General features: G+C 36.5%; 1 protein-coding gene across 2 annotated transcripts in view; it reads left to right on the forward strand.

Annotated features, from left to right (window-relative positions):
* Window positions 1-14,056, forward strand: part of SUGCT (succinyl-CoA:glutarate-CoA transferase) — a 712,850-nt gene that overhangs the window by 88,937 nt on the left and 609,857 nt on the right. For both annotated transcript variants that reach the window (XM_077864111.1, XM_077864112.1), the window contains exon 7: window positions 6,924-7,015. In XM_077864111.1, coding sequence (XP_077720237.1) covers window positions 6,924-7,015 — 92 coding nt within the window. The remainder of the gene's footprint in view (window positions 1-6,923; window positions 7,016-14,056) is intronic.

Below are 14,056 nucleotides of genomic sequence, written 5' to 3' on the forward strand. Positions count from 1 at the left end.
GATCATGTCATTCACAAAAAGTTTTAGGGATCCCCGGGTGGCTCAGTGGTTTAGCACTGCCTTCAGCCCAGGGCATGATCCTGGAGACCTGGGATCGAGTCCCATGTCCGGCTCCCTGCATGGAGCCTGCTTCTCTCTCTGCCTGTGTCTCTGCCTCTCTCTCTATGTCTATCATGAATAAATAAATAAAATCTTTAAAAAACAAACATTTTTATTTCCTCCTTTCTGATTTGGATGCATTTTATTTCCTTTTCTTGCTTAATCGCTCTGGATATGTCTTCCAATATTATGTTGAATAGAAGTGGTGAGAGTAGGTACTATTGTCTTGTTCCTGATTTTAGAGGAAAAGCTTTTACTTTTCACCATTTGGTATGGTGTTAGCTCTGGATTGGTCATATATGGCCTTTATTATGTTGTGGTATATTCCCTCTATATTAAATTTGTTGAGAGTTTTTATTATAAATGGATGTTGAATTTTGTCGGGTGCTTTATCTGTATCTGCTGAGATGATCATGTGATTTTTATTCTTCATTTTGTGGATGTGATGTATCACATTGATTGATTTGTGGATGTTGAACCATCCTTACATTCCTGGAATAAATCCCACTTGATAATGATGTATTTAAAAATGTTCTGTTGAAATTGGTTTGCTAATTTTTGTTGAAGATTTTTGTATCATCAGGGTCATTGGCCTGTAATTTTATTTTTTTTGTAGTGTCCTTGTTGGTTTTGGATAATCCTGGATAATCTTGGCTTTGTAAAGAGTTTAGAAGCATTTCTTCCTCTTCTGTTTTTTCAAAGTATTTGAGAAGGATTGATATTCTTTTTTAAATGTTTAGTAGAATTTACCAGTAAAGCCATATGGTTTTGAACTTTTGTTTTTAAGGATGTTTTTGATTACTGATACAATCTTCTTACTAGTTATTGTTCTATTCAGATTTTATATTTCTTCAAGATTCATTCTTGGTAGGTCATATGTAGGAATTTATCTGTTTATTGTAGGTTGTCTGTTTTTTTGTATAATTGTTCATGATAGTCTCTTATGTCCTTTATATTTCTGTGGCATCAGCTGTAACTTATCTTTCATTTCTGATTTTATTTATTTGAGTTCTGTCTCTTTTTTCTTTGATTATCTAGCTAAAGATTGCCTGTTTTGTTTATCTTTTCATATTTATCTGTTCTGATTTTTGTTATTCCCTTCTGTTTGCTAAATTTGGGCGTAGTTTTTTTTTTTTCTAGTTCCTTGAGGTGTAAAATGAGGTTGTTTGACATCATTCTTTTTTTCTCAATGTAGGCACTTATCACTATAAAATTCCCTCTTTTACTGTATCTTATAAGTTTTGTTAACTTGTGTTTTCATTTTCATTTGTCTCAAGATATTTTTTGGTTTATCTTTTGGTTTCTTCTTTGATCTGTTTTTTTTTTGAGCATATTATTTAATCTCTGCATATTTGTGAATTTTCCAACTTTCTTCTTATAATTGATTTCTGGTTTAATACCTTTATGATCAGAAAAAGTGCTTAAGAAGGTTTCAATCTTCTTAAATTAATTAAGACTCATTTTGCAGACTAATATATGATCTATTCTGGAGAAGGTTTCATGTGTATGCTTGAGAAAAATGTGTGTTTTGCTGCTGTTTGATGGAATGTTCTATAAATGTTCAGTCCATCTGGTTTATTGTGTAGTTTATTTTATTTTATTTATTTCTTTTTAAAGATTTTATTTATTCATGAAAGACACAGAGAGAGAGAGAGGCACAGACACAGGCAGAAGGAGAAGCAGGCTCCATGTACAGAACCTGACGTGGGACTCGATCCCAGGTCTCCAGGATCACACCCTTGGCTGAAGGCAACGTTAAACCACTAAGCCACCCAGGCTGCCCTAATGCAGTTTAAGTGCAATGATTTCTTATTGATTTTTTGTCTTTATTATCTATCTGGTTTTGAAAGTGGAGTATCCAAATCCCCTACTGTTACTGTATTACTGTCTATTTCTCCCTTCATGTTTCTTAATATTTGCTTTAAATACTTAGTTTCTTATATGTTGGGTGCAACATAAATATTTACAAATGTTATATCCTCTGGCAGGATTGACTTTTTTTCTCATTATGTAATGCCCTTCTTTGTCTTAAAGTTTATTTTACTTGATTAAGTATAGCTATTCCTACTTTCTTTTGGTTCCTTTTTCATAGAATATCTTTTCTATCTTTTCATTTTCAGTCTACGTACTTAAAGTTTAAGTAAGTCCCTTGTAGGCAGCATACAGTTGGATCTTTTTAAAAAGATCCATTTAGCGACTCTATGTCTTTTAATTGGAGAATTTGGTACATTTTCATTAATTATTGATAGGTCTGGAACTTACTATGTCATTTTGTTAATTGTTTTCTTATTGCTTTGTAATCGTGTTTCTTCCTCTTTTGTTTTCTTCTGTGATTTAATAATTTTCTGTGGTGGTGTGCTTAGATTTCTCTCTCTTTTGTATATCTGCTATAGGTTTTTGCTTTGTGCTACCATGACACTTGTGTAAAACATCTTATAGTTGTAACAGTCTATTTTTGTTTTTCATTTTTTTTCTTTTTTAGATTTACTTATTTATTTGAGAGAGAGAGAGAGAGAGAGAGAGAGAGAGCTCATAGGGACAGAAGGAGAGGGAGAGATAGTCCTAAGCAGACTCTGCACCCAGTGTGGAGCCTGATGTGGGGCTTGACCCCCCAACTCTGATATCACAACCTGAGCTGAAACCAAGAGTTGGGCACTCAACTGACTGTGCACCCAGGTGCCCCAGTAATGGGCTATTTTAAGCTGATAACAACCTAACTTAGACGTATACAAAACTTCCAAATTTTTACATTCTCTTCTGACATTTTAAGGATTTGATGTCACGACTTACATTTTTTTATATTATGTATCCATTAAGAAAGTACTGTCATTATGGGAGTTCTTAATACTTTTGTCTTTAAACTCTTATATTACAGTTATATAAGTGACTTAGCCACCACTATTACAACATTAGAATATTCTTTTTTTAAAATTTTTTATTTATTTATTTATGATAGTCACACAGAGAGAGAGAGAGAGGCAGAGACATAGGCAGAGGGAGAAGCAGGCTCCATTCACCGAGAGCCCGACGTGGGACTCGATCCTGGGTCTCCAGGATTGTGCCCTGGGCCAAAGGCAGGCGCTAAACCTCTGTGCCACCCAGGGATCCCAATATTAGAATATTCTGAATTTAGCTATATATTCACCTTTTCCAGTTAGTTTTATACTTTGATACATTTCAGTGTAACTAATTAGCACTCTTGTTTCAGCCTGAAGAACTTCTTTTAACATATCTTGTGAGGCCGGTCTAGTGGTGATGAAGTCCTCTAGCTTTTGTCTGTCTGGAAAATTCTTTATCTCTTCTTCTGAAAGATAACTCTGTTGGATAGGATGTCCTTGGTTGGCAATATTTTTCTTTCAACACTTTGAATATCTCATTCTACTCCCTTCTGGCCTGCATGTTTTTTGTAAAATCCACTGATAATCTTATGACAGTTTTCTTGTATGCAACAAGTTGCTTTTCAGTTTCTCCCTTTGTCTGTAACTTTTGACAATTTAATTAATAATGTTTCTTGGTGTGAGTCTCTTTAGATTCATCTTATATGGTACTTTCTGGGCTACCAGGATCTGGAGATCTTGTTTTTTCCTTCAGATAAGGGAATTTTTGAGGCATATCTTTAAATAAGCATTTGCCTCTTTCCCCCTCTCTTCTTCTGGGACCTCTTTAATGCGTATATTGGTCTTTTTGATGATGTCCCATAAGTCCCTTAAGCTATCTTCACTCTTTTTCCTTTTGCTCCTCTGATTGCATATATTCCACTGCTTATCTTCTAATTTGCTGTTCTTTTCTTCTAGTTGATCTAGTCTGTGGTTGAGTGTCTTCCATTGAATTTTTCACTTTAGCTATTGTATTCTTCAGCTCTGTGATTTCTGTGGTACTTTTTAATATTTTCTCTCTCTGTTGAAATTATCACTTTGTTCATGCATTGCTCTTTATCTTGGTGAGTATCTTTATGATTGTTATTTTGAACTCTGTCAGATAAATAACTTATTTCCATTTCCCTCAGATTAGTTTCTGGAAATTTACCTTTTTCTTCTGTTTGGGACATATTCCTGTTTCTTCTTTTTTTTTTTCATTCTCTGTGTTGGTTTTATATATTAGCTAAAATAGCCACCTCTCTCAGCCTTGAGACTGGTCTTGTGTAGGAGATGAATCTCATCAATCACCCTGGCCTAAGCTCCAAGTTTCCTCAAATCTTTGTGATTGTCCAAGCCACTGACTTTGTTCTTAGTGGCTCCTAGAGGTTGAGAGTGTGCCAAGATCCATCAATGTCCCCAGGGGGATGATAGCAGTTAGCACCTAGATGCAGGCTGATTAGAAGCTGGATTTCAGATAACAGCTGGAAAAGCATGCAAACTCTTTCCGGGGAGACACTGAAAGATGGTGTTTTGCTTTCTCTTTCTGCACTGAGCCCGAATATATAGCCATTGAGTTTACTCCTGAGCCTGTTTAAAAACTGATTCTTTGTTTGGTATAGCCCTGTGGGATTTGTGAATGCAAAACCCATTGGCTGTCAGAGCCAGGTGATTAGGGGGCAGTAGGTGCAAAAGAGCTGGTGTGCCAGATATGTGTATAAGTTCTTTCCAGAGAGATGCTGGTGACCTGGCATTGTTGGAGTGAACTTGAGTGTGACCCACTGGCTCTTTTGGATTCCAGGTAGGATTGCAGTCAGCACCTAGATATATGTTAATTACAGTCCAAATCCTCAAATAGCAGCTTGTAAAGTGTGCAGTGAGACCCTTTACAGGGAAAAACTGGGAGATGAATGGTTTTGCCTTGTCCCTCTGTCCCGATAGCTGTGATTAGTGCTGTGCACCTGTTAACAACTTCTTTTTCTGTTTGTTATGGTCCAATGGGACTTGTGAATGTAAGCTCCATTGGATATCTGAGCTAGGTGTTTTGGAGGCCTGTATCTCAGCTGGGAGCCTTAAAAGTTGGGGCATAAGATATGTGGTCCAAACCCTTCACTCCTAGAGGAGAAGCTTGGAGTTGGGGGGTTCCCTCCTGATTATATGGTGCTATGCCTGGAGTGGGGTTTATGGCAGGAGTATGACTCAGCCTTTCCTACTCATTTGCATGTGGGTATTTTATTTGCTTATTTTTAAAGATTTTTTAAAAAAATTATTTACTTGAGAGAGACATAGCACAAGCAGGGGGAGCGGCAAAGGAAGAGGAAGAAGCAGATTCCCTGCTGAGCAGGGAGCCCAATGCGGGGCTTGAACCCAGAACCTTGGGATCATGACCTGAGCCAAAGGCAAATGCTTAACTGACTGAGCTGCCCAGGCACCCCTAGATGTGGGTATTTTCTCTATCACCAATGTGTACAAGTCAAACAACTAGTTCTGAGTTTTGCTCAGAGGGAATTGGTCCACATGGAGCTGTGCATTTGGTATGTCTGTGGGAGGAGAAAAATTCAGGAGCCTCTACCATTTTGGTCAAAAACAAAATAAAGCAAAACAAAAACTTACTTAGTTTCCTTATTAATTTAGTTATAGATTTTTTTTAAAAAATTATTTTATGTGACAAATATTCATTCAATGAATGTTATTGAATTCTATTCTCATGCTGTGAATACAGTAGTAGATCAAATAGAAAAAAAGTTCTGGAACACACATTTTGGTAGGGAGGAGACAGAAAATAAATCAGTAAACACAGAGCGATAGTCTATATCTTGTGATAAATGCTATGAGGACAAATGTAGTCAGGCAAGAGGGATTAAGAGTGAGAGGTGAGAATACTCTTTTATAAAAGTTCTCCAGGGAAGGTCTCTCTGGTAAGGAGATTTTTTTTTTTAAAGGAGACATTTGAGTGCAGATTTGGGGGATGTGAGAGAGTGTGAGATATGTGGATATAGGAGTGAAATAGAGGGAGAAGCTTCCAGGTGGCTGGAGAAGCAAGTGAGGATCCTGACGCACCCCTTTTGATCTTTTTAAAGTGAGGTATGCAGGAAATTTCAGCTAATAGCTGATGGGTGTAGAAGGCTTTTCATGTGTCCTCTCTCTGGTTGATAACATAGGATTTGGAGACAGATTCATGTAACACCTGAAATAACCTTTATTATTTAAAGTAAGTGCCAGGACTGAGGAGAGCAGGAGAAACTATTTCTTGTGTTCTCTTGATTTTTGCTGATGGAAAAAGAAAAACAAAATGAAAAGAAAAGTAATACCTTCATCTTCTCTTTATAATCTTAAAAAGCACTGTTAGGTCATCTAATGATATTATTTATGTTCAAAATTTTTAATCATCATTTATGTATATGTTTGCATACCTAAGAAAATATTTAAACAGAATCCAGTCTGACTTTGTAAATTGTTTAGTATAGAACAAGAGTAGCGTGTATGAATGGAATCTGGGAGGTAAGATTAAATGAGTGAATCAGGCTCAGGCATTAAGGAATATTAAGAGTGGTGGAAGAATGGAAAATTGGATAACTTATTTCCCTGTGTAAAGGGAAGAGTTGTTACTTCACTCTGATTGTTGCATGGGCCTAGTTTTCTTATTTTTCAAGAAAATCCATAAAATTTGTATTTTATGTGCTATCTCCTGCGTTTTGAAATGTTGGAAACTAAATAGAAACATTTCAGGACCCTCTTCAGGCCAGATAGAATATTCTTGCAGGTGGGATCTGGCCCTCAAATAACCAGTTTGCAGCCTTCTGGGGTATACGATCATAAATAATTTTTATTGCTTCCTTTTCAAGGGATACTATCAATCTCACAGTAATAAATTGCTGCAAGATTTCTGGCTACAAAGGATTTTAACACACTCTTGTACTCTTGTTCTCCCCTGCCTGATGCTGACTATGTCTATTCTTCTCATTTTAGGATATGGTCAGACAGGTCCACTGTCTCAGCGAGCTGGTTATGATACTGTTGCCTCTGCTTTTGGTGGTCTGATGCATATCACAGGGCCTAAGGTAGGTATCATTCTTTAGAATATTCATAAATTTTCCCCCGTTTATTCCAAAGGAATTTTCCTATTCACTAACCTATAAGTTTAAATTTGAGTTAATTTTAAAAAGAAACTAGGGAAGATGAATTCTTATTGAAAATGGAAGTATTGGGATGCCTGGATGGCTCAGTGGTTGAACATCTGCCTTCAACTCAGGGCATGATCCCAGGTCTGGGGATCAAATCCCACATCGGGCTCCCTGCAGGGAGCCTGCTTCTCCCTCTATGTCTCTGCCTCTCTCTCTCTGAATCTCTCATGAATAAATAAATAAAATAAAATAAAAAAAGAAAATGGAAGTACTTATTACAAATATACTTGTTAAATGCCAATATGGCCCCATGGAAAATAATAGTCTTCTTAGTGAGAAGCAACAGATCAAGTGATAAACATATTTTGCATTTGTATTCTAATTATTCAGGCTTGATATAGGCACCTGGGTGTGATTTACGGATATTCCTTCTGTGAAGGAGAATGGCCGACTAGACCGGATCACAGATGGCCATTTCTATTAGAGTACCTTCATGTGGCACATGTACATGGTGGAGGGTCTCTTTTTCCCTCTGGAATATTAATTAGTGGTTATGTATTTTAAAATTTGTTACTTAAAGCCTCGGGTGGAGTTATGTCTGCTTGTTATGAACATTAGGTTCTGACAGTGGGAGAATTATTTGATTTTATAGCAATCCCTCTTTATTGATAATAGGTTGGGAATTTCCTTAAAAGTATATGGATGGCTAAAATGTGTTTGTTCAGATCGAAGACTCATAGAAAACGGGCTCTTTGAGAAAGAAAACAGTAAGAATGGTATGAAAGTTAAAAAACAATTGTGTGAAAACCTAATAAATAAAAATAATAAGACATCCATTTCCAAAACAGCTTGGATTGTTAGATGTGAAAACTTCTTTCACTTAGGTGTTCCTTTCTTGAATCACTTGCATCAGTGAATGCTTCAGGTAATATGGCTGCGGTTTTGTGATAAACAGAGGCAGAGTGACCTCACTCAAGTCTTCTCTTTGGTAGCCTTGACTTCTTTTTGTTAATTTTAAAACAGCTGGTGGGATTTCATTGACTTGAAATATGAGTATTTGTACTGTTGTTATCTTTTATTTTCATGAGTCTAAGGAAGAAAAATGTGTGACATTTCCATAAAATATTTAAGGGTGCCACTTTTCTTTCCATCCACTGGGAGAGTGGAGCATGGATCTCTCTCTCTCTCTCTGCTCTATCCCGTAGAAGTGCTTCTGTATGAGATGTTATTGTTGTGAGTGGTTTTATTGTAAGAGTGCTGAACTCAACCATGAACATGTGAAAAGATCTCAGGCTTTTAAATTTGTATGTTCATGTGTTAAAATGAACCAACTCGGAAAGGGCCATTGTGAAGGGTGCCTTTGCACTGTGCTCTATGGAGAGCCACATGTCATGTGCTCAGCCTTGGTATTCCTCAGTCACTAAACAGCCTTTTCTCTCTTCCATTGTCCTACTTGGGATAGTTTTGTTCTAGTTAAACAAATAATGACAATGTTGATTGAGTGCTTACTATGTATGTGCCCAGCACTATTTTGTAGACTTTACATGCATTTGGTAAACTTAACTTCTGGATACCGTATTTCTTTCACATGGGCACACCCTTTCTTCTTAATTCATTGATTCAGTGGCTGGGTATTCCTTAAAATATTCCTAAGGCACATACTCCTTCTGGATGCTGGAAACTGTTAGGCACTGACAGTATGGCAGGCGATGGGGTAAGCACAGTTCTTAAGTAGAGAAAGCACATATTATCAGACAATAAGTCAATAAAAAGAACTCCGAGAATGGGCTCTGGGGACTCCTGGTGTCTCAATAGTTGAGCGTCTGCCTTTGGCTCAGGTCGTGCCCCCGGGGTCCTGGGATCAAGTCCCGCACTGGGCTTCCCTGCATGGAGTCTACTTCTCCCTCTGCCTGTGTCTCTGCCTCTCTCTCTGTGTCTCTCATGAATAGATAAATAAAAATCTTAAAAAAAAAAAGAAAAAGGGCTCTGTATACTATTGACATAAGTAACAATGTGCCTTAGACTGTTAAAATACTTCCAAAGTTCTTTGTAAAATGTGGTTTGACAGCCAGGAATAAAAGCAGAAGGGAAGAGACTTAGGCCATGTTGGGAGTTCCCTTTAGAAGAACTTCTCAATATCAGCAGTGTTTTATACCTCTTGGCAGAAGAGGGATCACTTATGAAAGCCCTGGTTAATTTTTTTTAAAGATGTTACTATTTATTCATAAGAGATACAAGAGAGAGAGGCAGAGACATAGGCAGAGGGAGAAGTAGGCTCCCTACAAGGAGGCCAATGTGGAACTCGATCTCAGGACCCCGGGATCATGACCTGAGCCTAAGGCAGATACTCAACCACTGAGCCACCCAGATGCCACCCTGGCTAATATTTTCAGCTAGCCAAAGCAGATGCATTATTTCCAGTTATATCATGCTATTTGTGAACTTTTATCTACCTGCACAGCTGTGTATTCATGCTGTAGCATATCTGCATCTTGTCAGATGACTGAAACCTGGGCCTCTCCATCATATATCATTATCCTAAGGCTTCATTGCATCACCGTGTGCAGTGCAGCCCAACATCGCCAGGATGCTTGGTCAGGGATGGCTTCTCTGAGGACCAGATGTTTAAGGTGGGACCCAGTTAGGCATTAGCCTGATGATCAGAGGACAACACCATGTGTGACGTCTAACTGCTGGGGAGTTTGTTAGGTTTGAAGAGCTAAAGGAATGCCAGTGTTTCTGGGTTGTTGTGAGCTGGTAAAGAAGGGAGAAAATTAGGTTGGAGAGGTAGAATGTGGTAGCTGAACTTATTGTTTAGGGACTTTTTATTTTACTTAACAGTTTGATTAGAGAAGATGTATATGTATATACATTTTTTTAGTGATGATCTAATATATATTTCTGCTTAGAAAATGAGCAACAGTCCCAAAGTATAGACTAGTATTGTGCTTATTAAAGAATGTTTTTTAAATAATGGGATAATAATTTCAGTTTTTAATCCCAAAGGGGCATTACTTAAGTATATAATGTAGGATAGAATTTGTGAAAGCAGTCTTTATGATGAAATTTAGGCAAACTAGTTACAGTTGATTTGCATCAAATCTAAAGTCTAGCCTTCTAGGTTAGGTGTGCTGTGGTGTTGTCAGTAGGATTCTTACTTGCTTGTGTGGAAAGAGAGAACAGGTGCCTACACTCTGCTAGACCCATGCTTGGTGTTTTACATATGCTGTTATATGGTTTGATCTTCACATTGATCCTCCCAGGTAGGTACTGATAAATTCTGTAACTACAGCTTAGATAACTCGTGCAGAGTGCTGCCTTGGTATATAAAGCCAGACTTTGAATCCAGGTTTGCTTTACTTCTTATACCCTGATGTTTATATCCACTCTCCATACTGCCTGAAAAATGAATCCTGATTTTTATTATATTTCCATCTTGCTTATGCATGCTACATGGTATGATATGTTAGAGTTAGTGAATCAACCATTTTGGAGTAGTGAGAAAGCATTCAGTTAAGAGCCTGGAGGTTTGGCTCTATCTGATTTACTCTTGTGTAATGTTACTGGCTGCCTAAAAGGTGACCCTTTCTATTTTTTTTTAAAGACTTTATTTATTTATTCATGAGAGATACAGAGAGAGAGAGAGGCAGATACACAGGCAGAGGGAGAAGCAGGCTCCATGCAAGAAGCCTGATGTGGGACTCAATCCTAGGTCTCCAGGATTACGTCTTGGGCTGAAGGCAGCGCTAAATCACTGAGCCACCCGGGCTGCCCAAAAAGTGACCCTTTTATGAGGCTTAAGACTATGGTCTTTGTGCGTTGCTACTGTAACTACGCCTAGAACAGTCTGGCCCTTAGTAAGCACTCAATAAATACATGTTGAATGAATGAATGAATACCTGGCCCTGTGCTATGTGATCTTGAACATATCATATAGCTTCTCTGTGTTTCAGTGAAGTGCATCTGAAAGTGATACATACTTTCTCTTCAAGATATTGTAATAAGCAAATAAAATGTATTTTTTTAAAACATAAAAGCACAAAATTGGGTATAATGTAAGACAGTGCACAAAATAATCATCAAGTGCTTGGTATATCTACAGATTTCTTGGCTCCACTCTTAAAGATACTGATTTGTGGGCTTTAACCCACAAATGCATATTTAATGATGGCCTCAAATATTTCTGATGAAGGTGGTTTATGGATAACACTTGGAAACATTATGAGAGGTGTTATTATTGAAAACCCCTTTGCATTAAAGGAGGCAGCAGATATTCTTTGATAGTCTCTGACTGAAGTTAATGACTTACTAAGGTCTATATATTCTGATTAAAGTGTAATCTTGTGTTTCAAACAAAATCATTTTTTTTTCATGTTCATGGCTCAGTGCTAACCAGTTATTTCTCCAAACAGGATCTGTCTAGCTATCTAACTTTTTTTAATGCATAGGGACTATGGAGGGGGGATCAGGAACAAAATCAACGAGTATGAGACTATGGAAAGTAAATGATGGATAAATATGAAATATGTGTTCTAAGAAATAATTCACCTATAATTTTTACATTTAAACATCAGGAAGGATTATATTCATCAATCAGTGAACAATGATATATTGATTATATGGATATAGTTTTTCCCCTTGGCAGTTTTTTAAACTAAGACAACAGAGTTTGCTGCATTGATTGACTCTTCCTTTCATGAACTGTTTCTCAGCCAGTGATGCTGTTTGATAGCATTTTACCAGATTTCATATTTTGAGAGTCAATTCTCTCAAACCCGGCCATTGTTTTATCAAGTAAGTGTATGTCATGTAATAAATCGGTTGTAGTCATTTCAACAGTCTTTACAGCATTTTCATCAGGAGTAGATTCCTTTTCAAGGAACCACTTTTTTGCTCATCCATCAGAAGTAATTCCTCATCTGTTGAAGTTTTATTATGAGATTGCAGCACTTCAATCATATCTTCAGTCTCCAATGGTAGCAGCAGAGATCACTGATCACAGATTACCATAACAAAGATATAATGAAAAATTTTGAAGTAGTGTGAGAATTACCAAAATGTGACAGAGACCTGACATAAGCAGATGCTGTTGGAAAAATGATGCTGACAGACTTCCTTGATGTAGGGTTGCCACAGACCTTCAAGTTATAAAAAATACAGTACCTATGAAGTGCGATAAAGTGAATGGCATTAAAACAAAGTAGCTATGGCCCTTCTTAACATACACGCACATACAGACACACACTTTCCTCTTTTAAAAATTCTACTATATTTGATCATTGGTTAAAATGATCATATTGGTTAAAATATTGGTTAAAATATATTGGTTAATATATATATTCCTCAACATATTTTTATAACACTAGTGCCTGGTGAAGAACTTTGTACTCATTAAATATTACAAGAATTATGAGTTTTTAGGCACATCAAGTATATTTTCTTATTTTATGACTCATATCAGGATAATATGTTTCCAAAAAAAAGGATAATATGTTTCCTTGATCTTAATCTTATTAATTAATTATAAATTTTAATATATTAGTAAAAGACATTAAATAATCAACTTGCCCTTATTCATGTAACATTCTAGGTGACACTACTTAAACATAGCTAATCATTGATTAGTCAGAGTTAACGATGTAGTGACTTGTAAGTTTTATTTATATTTTATTTTAATTTTATTAAAAATAATTTGTTTTATAAATAATATATATTCATTATAAAAAGTTAGTTTTAGTTTGTGACCACTGAAATATTAAAGGGAATTTTCTGAGTGCAAAGGAGAGATCAAAAGTGGCAAAGACAGATCATCTAAACAGAAAATAAAGAAGGAAATAATGAGTTTGAATGACACACTGGATGAGTTGGATGTAACAGATTTATTGAGAACATTCCATCCTAAAACAACAGAATACACATTCTTTTCAAGTGGACATGGAACATTCTCTAGAATGTATTACATATTAGGTCACAGAACAGGCCTCAAGAAATACAGAAAGATTAAGGTCATACCATGCATCTCTTCTGATGACAATGCTATGAAACTAGAAGTCAATGACAAGAAAAAATCTGGAAAGACCACAAAGACATGGAGGTTAAAGAACATGCTATTAAACAATGAATGGGTCAACCAGGAAATCAAGGAAGGAATTTAAAAAATGCATGGAAACAAATGAAACTGAAAATACAATAATCCAAAATACTGGAGATGCAGCAAAAGCTGTCCTGAGAGGAAGGTATATAGCAACACAGGCCTACCTCAAGAAGCAAGAAAAATATCAAATTAGCAACCAAACCTTACATCTAAAGGAGTAGAAAAAGAACAACAAATGAAGTCTAAAGCCAGCAAGAGGAAAGAAGTAATAAAAAGTATTAGTAGAAATAAATGATACAGAAACTAAAAACAAAACAAAACAAAACAAAACAAAACCAAACCACAGTAGAACAGATCAATGAAACCAGGAGCTGGTTCACTGAAAAAAATTAATAAAATTGATAAACTTTAGCCCGAGTTATCAAAAAGAAAAGAGAGAGGATCCAAATAAACTAATTCACAAGTAAGAGGAGAAATAACAACTAGCACCAAAGAAACACAATTATAAGAGAAAATTATTATTATTATTTTTTGAAGATTTTATTTATTTATTCATGGGAGACACAGAGAAAGAGGCAAAGGTATAGGCAGAGGGAGAAGCAGGTTCCCTCTGGAGGGCCTGATGTGGGATATGATCCTAGTACCTGGGATCACGCCCTGAGCTGAAGGCAGATGCCCAAACACTGAGCCACCCATGGGTCCCATAAGAGAAAATTATGCAAAACTATATGCCAACAAATTGGACAGCCTGGAAGAAAAGGACAAATTTCTAGAAACATATAAACTTCCAAAACTGAAACAGGAAGAAATAGAAAACTTGAATAGACCAATAATCAGCAAAGACATGAAATGAGTGATTAGAAGACTCTTAAGAAACAGAAGTC

Source organism: Canis aureus, chromosome 21 (genome assembly GCF_053574225.1).
Source record: "Canis aureus isolate CA01 chromosome 21, VMU_Caureus_v.1.0, whole genome shotgun sequence".
NCBI classification, from domain to species: domain Eukaryota; kingdom Metazoa; phylum Chordata; class Mammalia; order Carnivora; family Canidae; genus Canis; species Canis aureus.